The sequence below is a fragment of the Anguilla rostrata genome, chromosome 3, assembly GCF_018555375.3.
Source record: "Anguilla rostrata isolate EN2019 chromosome 3, ASM1855537v3, whole genome shotgun sequence".
NCBI classification, from domain to species: Eukaryota; Metazoa; Chordata; class Actinopteri; order Anguilliformes; family Anguillidae; genus Anguilla; species Anguilla rostrata.
In genome coordinates this window covers 58,014,812-58,035,938 of record NC_057935.1, presented here as the reverse complement: position 1 = coordinate 58,035,938, position 21,127 = coordinate 58,014,812, and the positions used below count along the sequence as shown (strand labels likewise).

At 46.2% G+C, this 21,127-nt stretch overlaps 2 protein-coding genes across 4 annotated transcripts in view; one reads left to right on the top strand and one right to left on the bottom strand.

The window, feature by feature from the left end:
- The window catches only part of sbno2a (strawberry notch homolog 2a), a 43,799-nt gene extending 40,510 nt beyond the window's left edge, over window positions 1-3,289 (bottom strand). For all 3 annotated transcript variants that reach the window (XM_064328650.1, XM_064328651.1, XM_064328652.1), the window contains exon 1: window positions 3,121-3,289. The gene's annotated coding sequence lies outside the window, so the exon portion shown is untranslated. The remainder of the gene's footprint in view (window positions 1-3,120) is intronic.
- A 1,865-nt stretch (window positions 3,290-5,154) lies between these two features.
- tm6sf2a (transmembrane 6 superfamily member 2a) lies at window positions 5,155-17,059 on the top strand. Its single transcript, XM_064328648.1, has 10 exons — window positions 5,155-5,553; window positions 7,830-7,933; window positions 9,462-9,559; window positions 9,827-9,930; window positions 10,558-10,640; window positions 11,222-11,346; window positions 11,497-11,598; window positions 12,104-12,196; window positions 14,531-14,650; window positions 15,181-17,059. Exons 1-10 carry the CDS (start codon window positions 5,456-5,458, stop codon window positions 15,388-15,390), a joined length of 1,137 nt encoding a protein of 378 aa, XP_064184718.1. The 5' UTR covers window positions 5,155-5,455; the 3' UTR covers window positions 15,391-17,059.
- The last annotated feature ends 4,068 nt before the right edge of the window (window positions 17,060-21,127 follow it).

Here is a 21,127-nt window from a genome sequence, read left to right as displayed (position 1 = left end):
CTGAGCCCAAGCACATTAAGTGACCAGTGTGGGTGTGGGTGTGTGTGGGAGTGTGTGTGCGCGCGTTCAGGGGCTTGGGTAACACACACAAGGCCACTTTATGAGTCAACAATCTGACATTTTTAATCACAAGAAATTCTCTCGAGACAAACTCCTCCTTCCTCAGTTGATCCAGAACAAAGAAAGAGAGATAAATGAAGACAAAAAAGAAAGTAGAAAACACAAAGAGAAAGAACAAAAACTGAGCTCAAAAGAAACAATGAAAGGGGAAGCAAAAGAAGAGGAGTGAATAGAAAGTACGACGAGACAATCAAATCTTTGCATTAACAAAAGAGAAGTTCAGTTACATTAAGGATATTTATATGGATTTGCCATGGTGAGGTCTTTATTTACAATGGATCTGACTGGCTCTGCTTTTACAATGGATCTGACTGGCTCTGCTGTAAAATGGGTCCGATTGGCTCTCCTTTTACAATGGATCCGATTGGCTCTGCTTTCACCTTTGTCCCCTGTACTGGCATTCCAAGTGCAAAAGCAAGTGCCCATGGGATACGTGACAGTGCCCCGTGACTTCCTGAGCCTCACGTAGAGCGACCATTCACACCTGATCACTGAGTCGTGCAGAAGAATGCAGAGACAAACGCAAAGCACGAAGGCAGTGGAAGCACATGATGGCTTCACACTTTAGGAAAGCAGTAAAGGGTTATAATGAGCCAGCCTGGTTCCAGCTCTACAGTGGGAAAGGGCTATAATGAGCCAGCCTGGTTCAGCTCTACAGTGGGAAAGGGCTATAATGAGCCAGCCTGGTTCAGCTCTACAGTGGGAAAGGGCTATAATGAGCTAGCCTGGTTCAGCTCTACAGTGGGAAAAGAGTATCAAAGGGCCTAGCTGATGATCCATAAATTGTAACAGAAAAAAAACACTTCTGTGCGGTTTTTATTTCACAATGGACGGCTCACTTCTTTACAGCTATTGCAATAGTTCAAAAGAAGTGTGTTTGAGGGTGAAAAACACTGATTACCCAAGACCACTGCTATGGGAAAAAGCTGCCCTTGTTAACAGAAGAAAAGTTCAGCTCGGAGAGAGGGAGTAGAACAAAGACAGTTCCCCTGTGAAGGCCCCTAGGCTAACTGTAAGATTAAAACTTGTGTTTGGGTGTAACAAGCATTTGGAAACCTGCCCTGCCAGTGTCTTTTTTGCTTCATTTATGCTTTGATATTAACCATGATATGAGACATCTTCATTCTTGCTGGTGAGAGAGAGAATCCTTCAGGCAAAACATCAACAAAGGATGGCACCAAATGCAAACGCAAGACCACCAGCAAACAATCAACATTCAGTTTCGTACAGGGCACTTTTCAATTACAATGCTCACATCCGACAGAGTCAACCGTCATGTTTACCAAATGGACGGGGAACAATGTCGCAGCAATCATGCCTTTCAAAACTCGCTAATAACCAAACTTGTTGAAGACTATGCCCTGTACGGATATATACTGTACATAAGTGACCTATAAATGCAATATCATACAACAAACAAACATTGCCTCGATAAATATGGTCTGTGGCAGATATAGGGGACTTCAAACAGGCCAACTGTCCATCATACAAAAACGCAGCTTCGGGCACAATAAAATAACCACAGAACTGGCACAGAACATTTTCTAGTCTGTGTGCAAATGATTTTTCACTTCAGAGAAGAAAGAATAAACCGAATGGGACTAAAGGACAAACTTCTGAATTTCAAAAGACAGGAGCATTGTCGAAACAACCCCGTTCACTCCTAGGTAACGGACACGGCTGACTAAACCGAACTAAACACGTCGAAATTACGTTATCAAAAGTTCTGGAAGATTCTAGAATATTCCAGTTATCACATTCTAACCGCATTTGATCCTTTAATAGCATTATTACTCAGTCGCCTTTTTCGGTTACGTTACAATTAAGTCCCCAAAGTAATGATGGCCTCGTCTTAATTCCATTACGAGAACATACTGTGCCGTCCAACGTCTTATCAGCACCGGGACAGCTATGCACCGGCAGCCTGCCAGATTCTGAGTGCCAAGCTGGCTGGCTACCGTTTAAAGTTTAAAGTTAATGTTCGTTAGCCAGCTCGAGCTAACTCTAGTTACATTATAAGGAAAAGCCGTTGTCGCTGTAGATGACGAGCTTTCCAATCTAAATACTGCACGTTGGCCAGCTAGCTGGATAACTTGGCCGACTCTACAATTTTAGTTAGAGCCATAGTGTGCGAAGTAACCGATTGTCAGTTAGCAAACTTGGCTAACGTTAGCCAAGTGAGATCAGGTTTCATTTCATGATAAGTACATTGCAAGCACGCTGATTCGGACGTGAACCAATCGTAAAATAAACTTGAACATGAATGTAGCTGGACTACTCAGATAAAATTAAGTTACATCCCAGTATTAATCTGACCAGTTGGCATGCTAACTCAGCTGTTGCTAGCTAACAAAACCAGAGATGAAATATGAGATCACTAGCCAGCTAGCACTGTTATTGTGGTGCACTCTTGCCCTTAACGTTCAAAGTTACAGTTAGGTCTAGCTAGACTAGATAACTGATTGGGTAACATTGGCAAACAATTTTGTAGTTATTTGGTCTAAGTTACTGTTATTGATACATTAGCTAAATAAATACCGTGCTAACAGTAATCACTTTATGTAGTACGATAACGTTAGCTAGAAAGCAAGCTAACGTTGGTTAGCTACTATGTCACACAAAGGACCCACCTAGCTAATGTCTGTGGATGGCTAGTTGGCTAGCATTAGCTACCTGGCTTAGCTAGCTGCATTCCTATACCTAGCAGGTTCATCATTTTGTCGAAACTTTACTGTACAAATCTATCAAGACATATAATAGTCTAGTTACCATTCTAACATATGAAATATGACAACTACTCCAGTTAACATAAAAGTCTAAGAAACGGAGGGTATAATTTGCTAGCAAGCTACACAGACCACACTCTGACCAGTAATATAACAGCCGCTTGCTAACGTTGACTATCGAGCCAGTACGGAATTAGCTAGCTAGGTAGCTACACATATTTTTGCTAACGTTAACCAACTAATTCCTTTGTCAAAGCATGACGTAAATACTTACCGAGAATGTAAAACGTTTTCTTTGCCTGGTAACCTTCCACCGAGCTCTTAATGACAATTGTATTATTATCACACAGAGACCGGTGGTTTTAATGTATTTTTTTGAAGTGGGCTTGTTTTTTTCACTTCCTGATTGAGGCCGCCATCTTGACTTGGAAAGACGATACTTCCGCTGCTGTCGTCATACCAAATCCAAGCAGTTGCTTCAATAAGTAGAGGGAAATTTGTGCCTTTTTGACAGTTTTATCACAAGATTGTGTTTCCGAGTCATTGTGCAATTTTGCACTGAATGATACTTGATAATTACCTGCACGCAGATACAAAATTACCAGATAACAATAACCTTATCCTGGATATGGTACTTTAAATGAGATCATTCTGTTGTTGTGTTGAATGTGATTTATTTTCTCATTTTCACCATTTGGGAGCCAAATGATTCGTCTCAGTCTTTAATTTGATCCGTTAAATATTGTGTACCCTCTTTTCACGTAATTGTTTGCAATATAGCACAATGTGAACTGAATTGCACCCCTTCATGGCATGCATAGCTATTTCTGATATATTGTGACTTAAGAGGCTAAGGAATCCCTCTAAACACAAAAAGCACCTCATTGACAAAAATTAACGGCTTTTAAAAATTCTGGGATTGTAATTGTGGTTGGAACGGAGACCAGCATACACAGAGGAGTCCCTCAGTACTGAAGTTGGGAACCAAATGGTTTAATACCCTCACAGAATATGCCCTCCAGTGGCCATGATGACATTTGGGTTCTGTCTATGTGAACAGTAACACTCTTAAAGATAAGCCGGGACACAGAGACACACATTGCAGTGACACACTAGTGCCTCCCTATAGGTCTTAGGATTTAGGATTTTATTAGGATCCCCATTAGCTGATGCAGAACATTAGCTACTCTTCCTGGGGTCCACACAAAACATGACAACAGATAAGACACTTACAGACAACAAGTCAGGGTAGGTCATATGCCTACTGTCTCATTGCCTGTCCCAACACAAAACTTACACTACAAGAGTTGGCCGCTGTTTGTTTCTAAACCCCATGTTGCATTATTAATGCATAAGAAACTTCCTGCGGCTTCATCATCTAGTTTTTTCTTCAGTTTTTTTTTTTTTTTTTAAAGAAAAATAAGCATGTGCTTCAAACATTTGTCATCGTCGAACAAGTTCTTAAAACTTTGGGTGGATGTTTCAACTTGACCACCAATATTACGTACACACTTATGAAATGGCTGAAAATGCACAATCTAAGAAAAAAAATGTATGAAAAGTGCCTAAAAGTGTACAAATGCTTGCCACTGGGGTCGAACCCAATATAGGTACATAAAATTGTACCCCTAGCCAGCAGTACATAATTCATTTGTACCTTTTTTGCTTGTAAAAGGTTAGTACCTAAATAGAACATGTTGGGTACGCTTTGGAACATTAGTATTCTGGGTAGGTACACTTCGGAAATTTGTTCCTTAAAGAACAAAAATGTACCTCCTCTGTACCTTTATGTCAGAGAGTGCAATAACCCTTTTTTTGTCGAAACAGAAATGCAGACGTCAACGTTACCGCCTTTATTGGTCCAGCAGTGTGCGTTCATAAGACTGTCGACCCGTAGCGCGTGCACGTTTGCCTGCCGAGGAGATGCGCTGCTCTTCAAAACAAAGCAATACCTCCACTAAAGCGCCCTCTGTTGGATATTACATTTACATGCATGCTTAACGACTGGGTCGCAACGGTGCGTTTCACTTGGTAGCCTATATTTTTTGACTGTAACATGCGACGTTGGTGATTTTGTTTTCCTGTTCTTCCTTGTTACCATGACTTGCTGCAACAAAGAATAGTGTAATACGTTCATTCCTTTAAATTTCTTTTCTTTTTTTTTTAAAGAAAAAATAATATGTTCACAACATCCCGAGTTATTTTGTTCAGAATTTTACATGAATTGCGGTGGACATCAAAGCGCCACTATGATAAGACTTGAATGTGCCCAAGTCCAAAGTTCCGTTGCGCTTCTTGTAGGAAGAGGACGCCAGTCATATCGCGAGGGAGACGCACTTATGATGGACTTTGAAAGCAAAGCCGCGTGGAGTCTGACGCGACATTGCACAAGTTGCCCTCAGTGGGAAAGTTTGGTCTCGGTGATTGTAAAGTCTGACTTCATTCCTCGAGGGGACACGGGACACCAGCATGTGGCACGACAAAAAACAGTTTTGCGTTTAACAGTGAAGATCAGTAGACTTGTTTTTTAGACGACATAGTGGAGTTAAAAGCAGGAGCTCCCAGTGGAGTAGGCTACATTACTGAGAGTGCCTATTAACCATTAATTTATGAAAATGAATATACCGCAGGAAATATGTGTTTATTTCTTTTCTTTGTCGGCGCTTGGGGTACTATACACCATGAACAACGTTCCAGCCTTCCAACAGTAAGTTTCAATCTGCCGATTTCCCCACATGAAATCCAGCGTCGTAATTACGAAACAATGTAATCACTACGATAGAGGAATTGAGCATAACCGAAGCACGTGCTATGGTAGGTCACTAAGTGTTTTATGTGACGTGATGTCGCGACGTGACTAAAAGATGATGACGATTTCCAAATACTGCTTTCTTTAAAGAAGGGAAGCCTTTATTTTATTCTGTCCACATTTAAAATGAGGTTTGAGTCAAATCAAATGTAGTAGGCCTAAGTTTATCTACCGCTTGGGGGCTCACTAACAACAAGCCTGTCAACTGAAAATATAACGAACACTGGTAAAGAGGTCATTTATAATAACCAATATCTAATTTTTAAAGACGCATATGCGATAGCAAAAAACAAAAAAAAAACAAGAAAAAAAATTCGCCCAGGTGAAAATGTATCATAGTTTAGTGTAAAGTTGAAAATTTTCATATCAGGACTTTAAGTCAATTCTTTAAATACAGACTTTTAAAATATTCAATTTCTTACTTTTAAGTCCACTATATGGCAAAAATTACGAGCAACACAAACATTTGTCAAAAAAATTCATTTACACTTAAAATTGGATGTCGTTTCGTTTTTTTAAAATATGAATTTGTTTTTATTACCAAGTTAACATTCATTAGATGCCCGTTTAAAATACATCCAGTGGATCTCTTGCAGTAAAACTTTTAGTTTGTACATTATTTTCATCCACACGTGACAACCCTTTTTGTACAAATGTCTTGACCAGTGTCTAATGTAAAATCCACACAAAACAAGGCATATTCGGTTTAACAAGTATTGTAAGAATAAAAAATTAAACTCGGTTTATACTATACTAACTGTCCTCCACCATTGTGCAACCAAACAGCATTTCTGGGATGATTCTTGACCGTCTTGGCCTTGCCAGAGCTGTTCTGCGTCCTGTTTGCACTGCTTAATTCAGCAACACAATGCTGTACGTGCTAGGCGATATAAACTCTTCAACAAAAATACTGGAGGTTTTATTTTTATTTTGATTACAGGTCACGTCTTTGTTGTTTCAAGGCCTGTGCAGAGAAACTCAAATGGGGTTTTCATGCCTCTTTGAGGCTAATATAAAATAACAGATCATGAATAATAGAATAATAGAGGAGGATCAGCAAGGCGTGAGGGAAAACCCCCCCACCCCCAAAGGCTGACTCACTGCACTCTCTCATCTCCGACACAGACACCAGGGTCTGAATCTTTTCACTCTGACCAACATATAGCCATCCCTCAATTTCTCCTTTTTTTTTCTCTCAGTTTCTGAAAGCCTAATAATAGCTGTAGGCCCATCCCGTCTGTGCAACTGACTCCTTTCAATTCGGGAGATCGAGAAAATGCGGAAAAACGCACCCCCCCTTTCCCTCCCCCCCCCCCCCCCACAGCCATCGGTTATTTTCAATCAATGGTCGAGCAGCTGCGCTGCGCCGTGATTGGCTCAGAGGAGTGCGCTCGGTGCCCAGCGGGCGCGCGGAACTCCGCCGGCGGGCAGTTCATTAGCCATTGAGGGGTGGGGGGGGGCACGTCGCCGCGCCGACCGACAGTGCTTTAACGGGACCACCCGCCTGCCGGGCCCGCCTGCTTGCCGTCTCTGACCTCGACGCCGGAGTCGTTCATTTCTACCTGTCATCTGCGGCCGTTTCCCCTCCTGGGCCTCGGGGTGTTGGGTGAGCTCTGTGTTACTCAAACACACCTTCATTACTGCTTACTCATGTGCGAGGGCAGAAAACACACACACACACGCACACACACGCACACGTACACACATGTACACACACACACACGCACGCATGTACACACGCACACACACGCATGTACACACACACACACACATATAAACACACACTTACACACACATACACACACACACACACACACACACACACACACACACACGCACCATAACACACACACACACACACACACACACACACACACACATGTACACACACACACACACATAAACACACACACACACACAGCCACACACACACATACACACACACACACACACACACACACACATATAAACACACACTCACACACACACATAAACACACACTCACACACACCCACACACACATAAACACAAACACACACACTCACACACATCCACAGACACATAAACACACATACACACACAAGGAAACACACACACACACACACACAAAGCACACAGAAACAATAATACACACATTGCACCACACGCAACACACACATTGATCCTCTCTGCAGTCCACAGGTCATCCCGGTCGTTGGAGTGGTCGTGATGCTGGCGGTGTTCCTGGTGGTTTACCTCGCCGTCCGCCACAGACCCCCTAAAGACCCCCTCTTCTACGGTAGGCAGAGGCTTCTGTCCTCGGCTCACGGGCTGCAGTAATTCAGAAATCTGTCTGTGCGCAGAAGAGGCTTTCACATACTCATTTTCTTTCAGCTGACAGCGCTAAAATAGTCTGAGTGCTGAGACCCCTGCGGCAGAAATCACTGGAATATCTTGCATTCTGTCCGTTCCTTCAGGAGCAGGACGGTTAATAGGTTGAGAGAATAAAGTGTTCACCGCACCTTATAAGTCAATTCAAAACAAACCGGTTCAGCCACAGAATTTATACCGCCCCCCGGGTCCTTGATTTAGCTCAGTGGGGTGGATGCTGCGCTGTGCAGGTAAATCTTCCAGCTCGCTCAGACCCTCTCTGCGTTAAAACAGAGGCCTCAAACGCAGTCGTCCCCCCGACTCCATAAACATGGCCCTCTGGAGTCACTGATTCAATTAGGGCCCTGAATTCTGTAATGAATTAGTCGCCCAGAAGGACTCACAGGTACCTATCAGACACACAGGTACCCTGCTGTACTATCAGACACACAGGTACCCTGCTGCACTACACCACAGTACCTTCACAACAGTACCCTGCTGTATATCGACAACAGGTACCGTGTACCATCAGGACCAGCAGGTACCTGCTGTATATAGGAGAGACAGGACCCGCTGTAAATCAGACAGCACAGGGGACCTGACATGAGCACAGGTACTGCTGTACTATCAGACCACAGGTACCCTGCTGTACCATCAGACACACAGGTACCTATCAGACACACAGGTACCCTGCTGTACCATCAGACACACAGGTACCCTGCTGTACTATCAGACACACAGGTACCCTGCTGTACTATCAGACACACAGGTACCCTGCTGTACCATCAGACACACAGGTACCTATCAGACACACAGGTACCCTGCTGTACCATCAGACACACAGGTACCCTGCTGTACTATCAGACACACAGGTACCCTGCTGTACTATCAGACACACAGGTACCCTGCTGTACCATCAGACACACAGGTACCCTGCTGTACTATCAGACACACAGGTACCTATCAGACACACAGGTACCCTGCTGTACTATCAGACACACAGGTACCTATCAGACTCACAGGTACCCTGCTGTACCATCAGACTCACAGGTACCTATCAGACACACAGGTACCCTTCTGTACTATCAGACTCACAGGTACCTATCAGACACACAGGTACCCTGCTGTACTGTCAGACTCACAGGTACCCTCCCTCCCTCTCTTTCTCCCTGCTGAGAGAAAGAGAGAGGGAGTGAAGGAGGAAGGGAGTGAAAGGAGGGAGAGAAGGGGATGAAGGGAGGGAGTGGGTGAGGAGGAGAACAAAAAGGACAGAAGAAAGAGATAAAGGGAAGGAAAGGTCTTAAGAGAAAGGGAGAAAGATAAAGGAAGAGGAAGACAGACAGATATACAGAAGATGAGAGAGGTGGAGAGAGAGAGTGAGGGAGAGAGAGAGAGAGAGAGAGAGGGAGAGAGAAGGAGAGGTTGTGTGTTCACTGTCACTGTTCTTTCCCCTCCAGTTTTTGTAGAGTTTTCCTTCACCTGTGTGATCAGCCTGGTCATCGCCCTGGAGCAGGGAGGGTTCACTTCAGGATTCATGGAATTCTATCAAAAGACGGTCAGCACAAACTGTACACACGCACACACACACATGCAGGCGTGCACGCACGCACACATACACACACACACATGCATGCACGCACACACACACGCGCAGGCGTGCATGCACGCACACACATACGCACACATGCACGCACACACTCGCACACACACACGCACACATTTTTTCACCTCATGCTCTAGTCAAGGCCCTTCACCTGAACTTTGATTACATCACTTCCTGCTGAGTGGCCATGGCAGTAACCTTGTGCTTTTTGTCCTGCAGGGGGAGCCCTACGTAGTGACAGCATACGCCATTATGATGTCATACTGGGATGGCGTGGTACACTTCCTGTTGTACCTCTTCATGGTGCAGCGCATGGCCAATGAGTAGGTGCCATTATCCTATCACATCTCAACTTGGCTTCTGTTATCCAATCATATCTCAGCCACAGGATACATAGTACCTGAATTGCCCCTGTACCCATCTAGAAATGGGCAATTTGCACAACTGATAACTGCACACACTGTTTTATCACAAAGTCAACAGTTGATTCCACCATAATTCCATGGTCTCTACACAGTCCTTTATATGCATACTCTGGTTAAGAGTATAGCAGCAAAAAATCCTGAACAAACGCATTTATCATTGTGTGAGAGTTCAGTGTTATATGATATATGATAACATGACGGTATAGAGTACACTCCACGCATGTTAAATGTACCTAATGCATCTGTAACAGCAGTGATGGTCCTCTTTTGGGTTGTGGTGTAATTTAATGGCTACGGAACTGGGCTTGTAGCTGAAAGGATGTGGGTTGCGGGTTTGAATCCCAGCAATGTTTGCTGCTGTGGCACCTTTGAGAATGATATCTAATCTGGAATTGCTCTGGAAAAAAAAAATTATACAGCAGTATGTGTGAATTGTATGTCAAAGGAAATTCAATGTGTGTAGTACACTGCTCTGGGTAAGAATGTCAGATGAATACCAAACTCATGTATTTACCCCCCCCCCAGGATGTCCTACCGCAGTATGGGGCTGTTCTGGGCCGGGTCGCTGTTGGCCAACATGGCTGTGTACGTGCCAGGGATCATCATCGGTGAGAATACCGCTCCCTCCTCTGCTCTGCTCTGACGATGTCATCGATGACGATGGTATCATGACATTGGTCGCTTGACTGTATGAGGTGGGCCCCGATAGGCCCACGATGAGGTGGGTGGGTGTACTCCACTAGACTGTGCTAGCATGTATATTGGAAGGGTCCCTGAAAGGTACTTAATTTATGATTTGGGTCCCCGTATTAAAAAGTTTAAGAACCAGTGTGTCTATGGAAACTTTTGAACCCAGGTGACACGTCCAGTAGGTCCATGGTAAGTACATCCAAAGAAACACTTTTTTGGGATCCTTAAAAATTTTTTTTTTAAATTTAAATTCTTTTAAAATTGATGGTTGGTTATGTGTAATAATCAAATCAATACAAACATTTATCACTATCAGGTCTAAGAACATAGATTCATTGCTGCTATCATGGCTGCCATCATTATGAGTAATAAATATCTATGGTGGCATAGCCGCTCACCCTCTGTGTATCTAATCTGTTCCGGTTTGTTATGTTGACTCTTGAAATTACACGGGACAGAACAGAGCCTCATAGACTGCATTCTGTTTTTTTTTCCCCAGGAAAATACGGCGCGTACATTTGCCCCACCTATTGGCTAAACTTCCCCTTCCTGTTTGGGGCCTTGTGGGGGGCCATCTCCCTTTTCAATAGGCCGAGGGAGCTGCCAATCATCCCAGCTGACCAGGTGAGATGGGGGTGGTATTATTGCTTCACTTGATTTGGACTCCCCATTCTTCCCCATTTGGATTCAGGGGTCAGGAATTACACAAAGGTAGTGCAGTTTTTTTTTCAGACTCAGCTGAGTGTAATGGTCATGTGGTCCTCCAACCTGCAGGTGGCAGCGGAGCAGAAGCGCGGTCTCCTCTCCCGGCCCCTGGACCTGCTCCTGGTGCTCTTCCTGGTTGGGGCCATGGGCTTCACGATCTTCAGGGGCTTTGTGAGTATTGGCCAGTGAGAACCCCCCCAACTCTCCCAACCCCCCCAACCGTCCCCATCCCCCACCGCCCACCCCAACCCCCCCTGAATCGCTGCCTCACCCCATTGCTCTATGTAGCTGTTGTCATTCTTTAATCCCTTATGCTCAGCAGCACTGAGCTTCTGAGTAGCAATTCCTTTATGGAAACTCATTATTAGAGCAACTCGATAAAATAATTATTTCATATTTAATATTTTAAACTTAGACTTTTGCTGTATAATAATAATGGTAAAAATAATCTTCATCAGTCGTCATCATCCTCATCGTCACTACAGTCCTTAATTTAATGTTGCTCAGCGAAGAACTGCATGTATGGTGAACCTGTCGTGTGTCATGTATTCTCCCTTACAAAATAAATTATGAATGGCAATATCATAAATATATGACGGTATATTTGACTGTTTCTGAGACCTGTCTCTCTCCCTGTCCTTCTGTCCGTCTGTCTGTTGGTCGGTCTGTTGTGAAGGTGGTTCTAGATTGTCCCCTAGACTCCTGTTTCACCTACATCTACCAGTACGAGCCGTACCTGAAGGACCCGGTGGGCTTCCCGCGATTCATGGTGAGTGGGCGGGGTTTAATCCTTAAATCGGCGCGGTCCAGAACAGCGGTCCAGGGACCGTCCCGTCTGGGGACAGGCCGAGGCGGGGGACGCTGGGCCGGGTGCTCAGAGGCCAGGCGGCCTGCCAGGAGACGCGCTTCACCGTTTCAAAGAGTAGGAAATTTTGTGGAACGTTTTTCAAAATTCTAAGTCGGTGTTCTTAGAGCTCGGCGCTTTCAAAAGCCGGGAAGCAGCTGTTCCACCCGCAGTGGAGCGTTCAAGTTAACAAGTCTGTGATCCTTAAAGGGCTAGCGCACGTCTCCCCTCGCTACTCAGTCGCAGTGTCCCGCGGTTTACGCTTCCGGAATCGGGGTCTTCCCCACAGGCACGCCTTCGCCGAGTTCACACGGCTGGTTAGAGAACGCTGGGACCATCCCAGGAAGGGAACGCGGCGAGCGTTTCGGTTCGAGCCCGTACACAAGGCCGAGAGCTTGCAGGGCGACGCAGGATTGGTCCGAGGCCGACGGACGCGGTTTTTTTTCTCACCGTTTCACGAGACAGGAAGTGGAGCTCGTGGAGCTCCACCGGGACCAAGGTCGCCGTCTCAGATCGAACGCCGGCGTGTTTTTACAGGTCACTGTTTGTGAAAGCGGCCGCTCTGTTTTTACAGGCTGTAGGGGGGGAGGGAGGGGGGGTGATGTAATGCAAAAGATAAAATGAGGTCACTGCCCCACCTGAACAGAGAGGTAGCTGTGCGCCAGTTACCTGCGGTGACCTGCGCCCTCCACTTCCTCTGGCCAAGAAAAGAAAACATTGAGCAACAGGGTACAGACAGGGCTCGCTGATAGGCCGCTGAGATAAGCACTGCAGCCCTGCATTTGAACTTTCCAGCCAATCGGCCTTTGCGTTCGAGTGACGGTGTTTGCAATCAGGCTGTGGCAAGTGGACGTTCAGTAAAGGGAACCCCAAAAATACCCCCCCCCGGCGGAGCTGAACAGTGGGGCGCAGAAGGGAACGGCTCAGTGAACTCTTGACACGGCTGGTCTGGCCTGCAGGCTCGACTCGTCTGGCCTGACCACATCGCTTGACCTGACATGGTGGACATGGCAAGGTTCTCACAATCACAGAAGTGATTAAATAACTTTTGGGGGAATACGGTTATTGAAAGGGACAAAACAACTGCAGTGTAACATCTCCTGCTCACACATCCACACACATCCACACACACACACACACACACACACACACTCCACACACATCCACACACACACACACACACATCCACACACACACACACACCTTTTCCCTCATCGAAAATGGATATCCAGCTGCTTCTGCCGGCACAAATCTAGTGTTTTTTTTAACCCTCCCAGGGCCTGTGTGGAGCATGGGGTTGGGGGGGGGGGCAGGGGTGTTGGTGGGGGGTGGGGGCGGGGAGGGGGCAGGGTGTTGGTGGGGGGGTGTGGGGGGGGGGAGGGGGCAGGGTGTTGGTTGGGGGTGTTGGGGGGCGGGGGGGGAAACTCTCATGCGGCTCCTCAGTTCTGACCTTTTTAAACTACTGACGATGACAAATACCAGCAGACAGAGGCACCTGGCAACAGCAGACGGCCCTGGCAACCAGTGGCGAATCGGCACACCCCAAAGCATGCTGGGAAACCTCTAATTGCGAAACTCCACAGGATAACCCCTGAGTACAGTGGAACAATAACCAGTGGGGGGGGGGACAAACAGAGAGAGATAGGCAAACGTTTAACTTAACTCAGTGATTGATTGATACGTTTGATTGATTTGAGTAGTGGTAGACATGTCTTAAAACAAATCAGATGGAGTGTATGCCATTCTGGAAGAGAGCCATTGATCTCCGTTGGACTTGCGTAGACTTTGTTTCCGTTAAGTCAACACGGACTCACCTCCATAGTGGCAGTGTGTGTCAGCAGTCTATGGCACACTGGGCTTGTTTTTCAGAGCACAGCTGCTTTGGAGTCTCCACAGTGTCGACGAAGATTGCCCGTGTGAAACCAAGATTGTCCACTCAATACGTGAACTCAAAGTTCCACCCCTGCATTGTTGAACTATGGAAGCTACTGTACAGGAACTACTAAATAGTCACCATAACGTGTTGTCTGGACCTGGGGGAGAATGCAGGGTGTGTCTTTTCCCTTGTGAGGAAAGCTATCTCCGATTCTAGTTTTTAATACGAGTGTTGAACTGAACAGTTCCTGTGAATTCATCCCCCCCCACCCCCCCCCCCCCCTTTGTGGATAGAGTGAGTCTGAATATCTTGGCATCTCTGTATACAGGATCTTTGGGGTAATTTGAGTCGTGATGTCATTGTTTTTTAAAAATTTTTTACAGATGCTGCTCTACCTGTTCTATGGCCTGCCGCTCCTGGCTCTGTTCGTCTACGGGCTTTGGAAACCAGGCTGCACCTGGATGCTGGACTGGTCTCTGTTCTTTGCAGGGGCTATAGCTCAGGTAATAAATCATCAGCATACTTGCTGCAGCCATCCATTATCTAACCGGCTTGTTCCTGGCCAGGGTCAGGGGGGGGTGCGTGTTGGAGTCTATCCCAGCATGCATTGGGGTAGTGGCAGGAATACACACTGGACAGGTCATTAATACATCCCAGGGGCACACACACCATTTACTCACACACTCATTATCGTTGGGGTTGGAGTGAAAACCTAGAGGATGGTAGAGCACCAGGAACAGGGCTGGGCAGGCCTGCTCTAGAACTTACTTCATCGGCTAATAACCTGTCATCTTCTTCTTCTTCTTCTTCTTCCTCCTCCTCCACATCCTCTTCCTCTTCATCTTCCTCCTCCTCCTCCACTTCCTCTTCATCTTCTTCCTCCTCCTCTTCCTCCACTTCCTCTTCCTTTTTCTCTGCCTCCTCCACCTCCTCCACTTCCACTTCATCTTCTTCCTCCTCCTCCTCCTGCTCCTCCTCCTCCTCCTCCACTTCCACTTCCACTTCCTCTTCCTCCTCCTCCTCCTCCTCACAGAGCCAGTGGTGCCACACCGGGGCGTCGGTGCACCACCGCACCCCGTTCACGTACCGGCTCCCCGAGGGGCGGTGGTGGGCCATCGTGGGGGTGAACCTCCTGTACGCGGCGGGACCCCAGCTGCTGGCCCTGCGCTGTGCCCTCCGCCCCGCCTTCTTCCTCAAAACCGTGCCGGCGGACCGGGCCGATCGCCAGAAGAAGACCAACTGACCGCCGCGCCGCGAACCCCCGCAAGCTCCGCCCCCAGCCCCAGCCCCCCCCCCCCCCCGCCCACTTCACCCCCGTTACTGCGGCAACCACCGGTCTGGGTGGAGACCCGGGGACCGGTTGGCACGCCGCCGGCTGCGATCGCTTGCGCACGAAGACCGAGGGGAACTCTGCCGGTGAATCTGTGTGAGCTGAACTCTGAACTGAGCTGTCAACACGTCCGCCGACCGATCGTGGACCCTTGGACCCGAGATTATCACCACCACCCCTTTGCAAACAACCGCGGATCTTACGGGCGGACGACCCAACCCCACAACGAAACTTCAGCAGCCAGACGGACTCCTGATCCGACTCCCTCCCAGGCTTTATGGCCCAGTGGCTGAACGTACGGAATTTGGACTGGATCAGCGCGGTCTGATACGAACAAAGTCACGTTCAATAAAATACTGAGGAATGGAAAACAACTGAGACACTTACAGAACGGTCACACAAATCATGGAATACAGATGCATCCTGGGATCGTTCTCACTGGCCAACATTCAAAATTCCGAATGTATGCATATTTCCCGTTCTAAACGTGTTTTGAATACCCTGTTTATGAATACCCTTTTTTTTAAAATTTACACTTGTAATTAAAGTGCATAAATAGATAGATAGGTCTTTGCAATTCATGCCAATATCTTATTATTTTTGGAGGTACTAGTCTCAGGAACCAATTTTCCAGTTAATTGAAAAGTTTTCAGCTTTGCACCCACATTCACTCATGCACACAGTTTAGTTAATTAGACAGCATTCTGAACAAGGGAATTAAGACCACTTCTTTATTCAGCATTTATTTAGTTTTTACATTTTTTAAATTTTTATTCTATTTTACAGATTCCATTGCTGAATACAGAAGTTCTATGTATTAATTGTGAATGTTCTAATCTCGGGGCTGTGATAATGAACACTTGGCGTGCTCGTGAATCAGGGTCACTGCACCAGACTGCCCGCTCGTTAAAAACTTTCACTAAGTCACCCTGGGCGCCGTGGGGTTGCTTCGCTTTTAAGAGCAATCAGAGAGGTTTCGAGGAGCCGTTAATGAGCTGAGGTACAATTAAGCGACCGTTGCTTTGATTTTGCCCTTCAGAGCATAACACAGCGATTGGTTCAAATCAGCGAATCAGCGAGTTAACGATGGCATGTTGGCCCGCCCATTTTTAAAGATGCATTCTCCCATGACTGGGTTTTTTTTTTTTTTTTTTTTTTGCAAAACCTTAAAATTTTAGTGTTTAAATATAATATTCAGGCACGTTCTGTGAATGAAATCCAGAACACATGCTTGGTAAGGAATTTATTACCAAGCATGGGGGGGGGTAGTCGCATGGCAAAATACGTCTGTGAAACCCGCGGGGCTCGATTTGAGTCATGTTGTGGGGGGTGTACTCTAACCTGGAGCTAACTTCCTTATGACGTAGAGCGGAAAGTGGTCGGCAGCGCCTCTGATGACGCTCATGCTTAGAATGACAATTTTTCTCTGGCAAACGCGGCAGACAGACGCCTTCGCGACCCTAAACTGTTCTGATTTTGGGCCAGACTGTTTATTTCATCTCTCGCTGGATGACGTTACTGGACTCTGGTAAACTTTGCTCTCCTTGCAGGGCGCAGTGATATAAAAAAGATGACTAATGAACGTAGCGTGCTTGTCATTTTTTAAAAATTTTTATTACACTCGACGATCAGAAAACGCCCAAAACACACACTTATTTACAACCAGTCACTAAAAATGCTATCTGATGTCATTCACCTGGAGTTTAAGACAAATTGGTTTTTTTTCTTTTCACTTTTCCCCCCGCAGCGTGAGAGAGTGAGTGAGTCGTACTTGGTCCCAAACCCCCTCTACTGTTTCGTACTGGAACTGCCATTGCCAAACAGATTCTCTGAACCACTGCGAAAAGATTTGTCTCTGCCTATTTTGTCCTTAAACCTTCAGGGGCCCAGTTCATTATTACTCTCATCCATATCAAATACCGACCGATTCTGTTGTGCCACCTATTGCATGGTCACTACTACAATTGCCTTATGACAAACTTCAAGTGCGTAAATATCGAGCCTACGAAAGTACTTATTTGTTTGCTTTTTTATTAAACAAAAGCTTAACATGTCACACTTGGCTACCGACAGGACAAACTCTAAAGAGAAGAACGTCTTCGGGAACGAGGTAATTTAGTTGAACTGGTGGAATTCTCACGCTAGACCCCTGTGCAGCCCGTCAAACAAGTTGCCGCATACAAACTGGCGCTGACGAGAAGAACAGATAATGACAACGTCTAGTTGTTATTTAACCGCCAACGGCATGACTCAGAAAATGAGAGCATAAATTTCAGACGGAATAGTCCTACCGAGCGCTAACAACACTGCAACAGGGAGGCAAGTTAATCCTCTACTGTCAGCGATGTTTGCTGCTGACCTAGAACACGGTACGGGTTCACGCCTACACTCGAAGAAAAAGCCGACTGAAATATATCGCGCGTCTTGTACCTTATCTTCAAAACGGCATGTATGATGGCAAGTTTGATCGCTGTTACGAGTGTAATCCGCTTTTACAGAATCGCGTAAAGAACTGCAAATATCCTTCAACACAAACACTAGCAGCAGCCGCTGTTTGAACTGCAGTGAAACGTGTTTTTTGTTGTTGTACAGAATTACAAAATAGATTATAACGTATGTCTGAGAGTCACAAGATAAATTTTAGTCTTTGATCAGAGATCAGTCGTACTCCGAAAGGTTGCCAAACTAAGTATATCTTCTGGGAAAATGTTTTTTAAGCAAAGTTGGCTCAGGTGTATTTACACGTTTTTAACAAGGCTACATCTTGGTACTGGGTTTTTTTTTTTTGCCATGTGCCGTTCGTTCGTTGTGAGTTTTCTACTGTAGTGGGTGTGGATGGCAAAGACGTGGTAAAGTAAACAAGAAGTGTTACGTGTAAACAATGTTAAGCTTGGGTCAATATCTAACCGGCGCACAAGTGCCTCTTGAAAGAGAAAATATCTCTTGTGAATTCTACCGCCATAAACGGAGTTGCCTTCTATTCCAACTGTGATGAGAAACTTTACAATAAAAATTAAAGCGTCATGTATAACTGGCTGTACTGTCTGTACAGCCCGTTTGGGTTCTGGGGTTATTCTGCACTGAACGCCAGGGGGGTCCCCAATTTTATCAAAGAAGGGCTTCTGGATTTTCGTTCCACCCCTGCAGTGAAACACCTAAGTCACTTACTCAAGGTATTGATTGCAGACCGCGACTTAGACCTGGACCATGATTAGCCAGAGCAGTTGAACCCGGTGTCTTTGGACCAGGACCAGAACAAAAATCCTGCACCCACTCCGGCCCTTCTCAGTTAAATGTTAAAAAAAATAGTTCTCCAACGAGGGGTCACAGGGTCTACCACCTCCTTTAAGGGAAGGGAACCCCCGAGTTTGGCCTTAACGGACTCTACTGTTTTCCCCAAGGAAAGAGAGCACACCTGTGTGGTGCTGAAGAGCATGTTTTCGCGCAGCTGCTTACTTTCAACGTTGTCCGTTTGCTTAGCAGCTGCCCAACTGCTAAGGGATGGACATAACTCACTTTTTTTTTTTACACACAATCCCTTGATGCAGATGGATACTTAACTCGGGCAACTGACGTTAAGCACCGTGCTCAAGGGTGTAACTACGGCAACGCACCTGGGATTCCAACCTGCATTCTCTTAAGGTGAAGGCCGATTTCGCAAACTCAATGCACTGCACTACAATACGCATGCCCATGAACACTTAGGCACTTGATAGCATACACCTGTGTGTAGATATGCCATTGAGTGTGTGGGTTTGGAGCACAAGCAAGCTGGGTTTGATTAGTAATGTGCTTTTTGTGTTACCACGCTGCAGTGAACCAGACCCGGGCCAAATACATATTTGTTTTGGGTTCAAATACTTTTCTGTGCTCTGTTGATCTTGCCTGGTGTAATTGAGCCTGCCAATATGACCAGAAGGTGGGCTTTGCACAATACTTTTGGGAGTATTTAATTGGTTCCAACACACCAGACAAGATCAGTAAAGCATAGAAAAGTATTTGAATCCAAAACAAATATGTATTTGACCCAGGTCTGCAGTGAACTTATTTTCTTCAACCAAAGACGATACCAGAAGCCTTGGCCTGACTCTATCAGAGATGAGTGAATATGGAAGATTTTGACTGCACCACACGTCCATAAGCAACTGACAAGACAGGATCTCTCACCAGTGACCAAAGTAGGTCAGTGTTGAATTAGCAAAGGAACTGTCAAGCTCATCATCTCCCTTTTCCTTTATCAAATGGAGACATCAGTCATTTCGGTCCAGTTGTGTGTACAAACCATTCACCCCCGAGAGACAGAGAAGTGACAACTTACATTAACGGGAATTACATGAGACAGTAAAGTTTCACTATGACATTTTTAAAAAAAATTTTAAGTTGACTGTTCCCCCCTGCTCCCCCACAGTCTCTTGTCTGTTGTTTGGGAGCCAGACGCAGACGTTCACACCCTGAGCGTTTTCGCCAAACTGATGTGCGCCAGACACAAAGCCTGCCCCGTTAAATATATTACATTACCGGCATTTAGCAGATGCTCTTCTCCAGAGCATCTGCTAAAGAGAACTTACACAACTTTTACACAGCATTTACACCGCATCCATTTACACAGCTGGATATGTACTGAAGCAGCGCAGGTTAAGTACCTTGCTCAAGTGTACAACGGCAGTGTCCTACCCAGGAATTGAACCTATGACCTTTCGGTTACAAGCGGTATAAAAGGAGAAAGACTGTTTAACAGTGAGGGGGGATGGGGGGGGGTGGGGGTGGGGGGTGCGGATGCTGCAGCTTAAGCCCAGTTCAGACCGAAGATTGACGACGCGGCGGGTAGGAACTGGCAGCGTTCCCAAAACCCGCCGCCTGCCATTGGACGAAGTGGAATCGCCCACGGTCGCGTCAGAACGTTAAAATCCTCACAAGAGGTGCTTTACCTGGAGCAGCCCGGAGAAATTTATGAATGAAATATTACAGCGGTCCAAGTCAATAAATTCAACATGTGATGACATGACAAGCAAGCCTCCTGATCACTCATAATAGCGAATAAGTTGCAATATTTGTTTAAAAAAAAAAAGAAGAAAAAATTGTGATGAAATGTGGCTTGTTTAAAAAATATATTTTGCTTATATGTGGCAGGAGGCCACTGATCATGTTGTCAACCACTAAGAGAGGGCGGAACCCAGCCCCCCTGCTCCTCCCCTACCCCCTCACCCCCACCCCCACCCCCCGGGCTCTGAGCAGTACCAGCCAGGGGATCAGAGCAGATTGGGCTTTGGTGTCGTTCATCAGCGCAGAATGGGAACCCTGGGAAATCGTGTGCGCTGGGCTGAGAGAGCAGGAGAGGCTCAGGGATCTGAGGCACCGGGCGTCCCACTGAGTCCCCTTAATCAGGCGATCGCTCTCCTGGGCCGGCCAGTTCCCAACCTTACCCCCTACCGCCCCACGCCCCACCCCTACCCCCCCTTCCTCATCTATCTGTGTCTGCACTCATCGCAGTGACTTCTTACTGTCCGTTCTGGAGGGCACACGCACAAGCACAGAGGGGTGCAGACAAGCGCAGGCCAGCTGCCCTGATTGGCTGTCGGCCGGAAATCTGCTTCTCCGATTGGCTGCAAGCTGGAGACCAGCTGCTCTAATTGTCTGTGAGATGGAGACC